A 394-nucleotide genomic window follows, 5' to 3' on the forward strand; every position below is an offset into this window, starting at 1 on the left:
AGCCGCCGTGAGTTCCTGCGCGTTTGCCAAGTTATCGACGGCGATAGCCAAGAACACATTTAGGAGAGTGTAGTTACCGAAGATCACCAAGATGATGAAATAAAGGCTGTAGATCATGCCGGACTTAATACCACCCTGTGAGGCGATACCATTGTACATGACCTCGTTCCAGTCCTCACCCGTGAGAATCTGCCAGGAGAAAGGTTGTTAATCGGGGGCAGAGGCTTAGCGGTTCGTGAGTCCTCCTTACTTTGGATCAGATCTAAACGAAAATTAAAAAAAAATCTATCTATCTTCTCTTTCTAATAACTACTTTAAAATGCTTCAAAATCCACATTAAAAAATAGTACACATCCTATTATACGAGAAAAAAAATTATCATCTATGTCGTAAA

General features: G+C 40.9%; 1 protein-coding gene across 1 annotated transcript in view; it reads right to left on the minus strand.

Annotated features, from left to right (window-relative positions):
• LOC119592994 (voltage-dependent calcium channel type A subunit alpha-1-like) overlaps positions 1 to 394 on the minus strand; it is a gene marked incomplete in the record, with an annotated part of 154,497 nt that overhangs the window by 69,986 nt on the left and 84,117 nt on the right. Inside the window, 1 exon segment of the mRNA XM_037941881.1 lies at positions 1 to 189. Within this exon segment, the coding sequence (XP_037797809.1) occupies positions 1 to 189 (189 nt within the window).

Source organism: Penaeus monodon, chromosome 31 (assembly GCF_015228065.2).
Source record: "Penaeus monodon isolate SGIC_2016 chromosome 31, NSTDA_Pmon_1, whole genome shotgun sequence".
NCBI classification, from domain to species: domain Eukaryota; kingdom Metazoa; phylum Arthropoda; class Malacostraca; order Decapoda; family Penaeidae; genus Penaeus; species Penaeus monodon.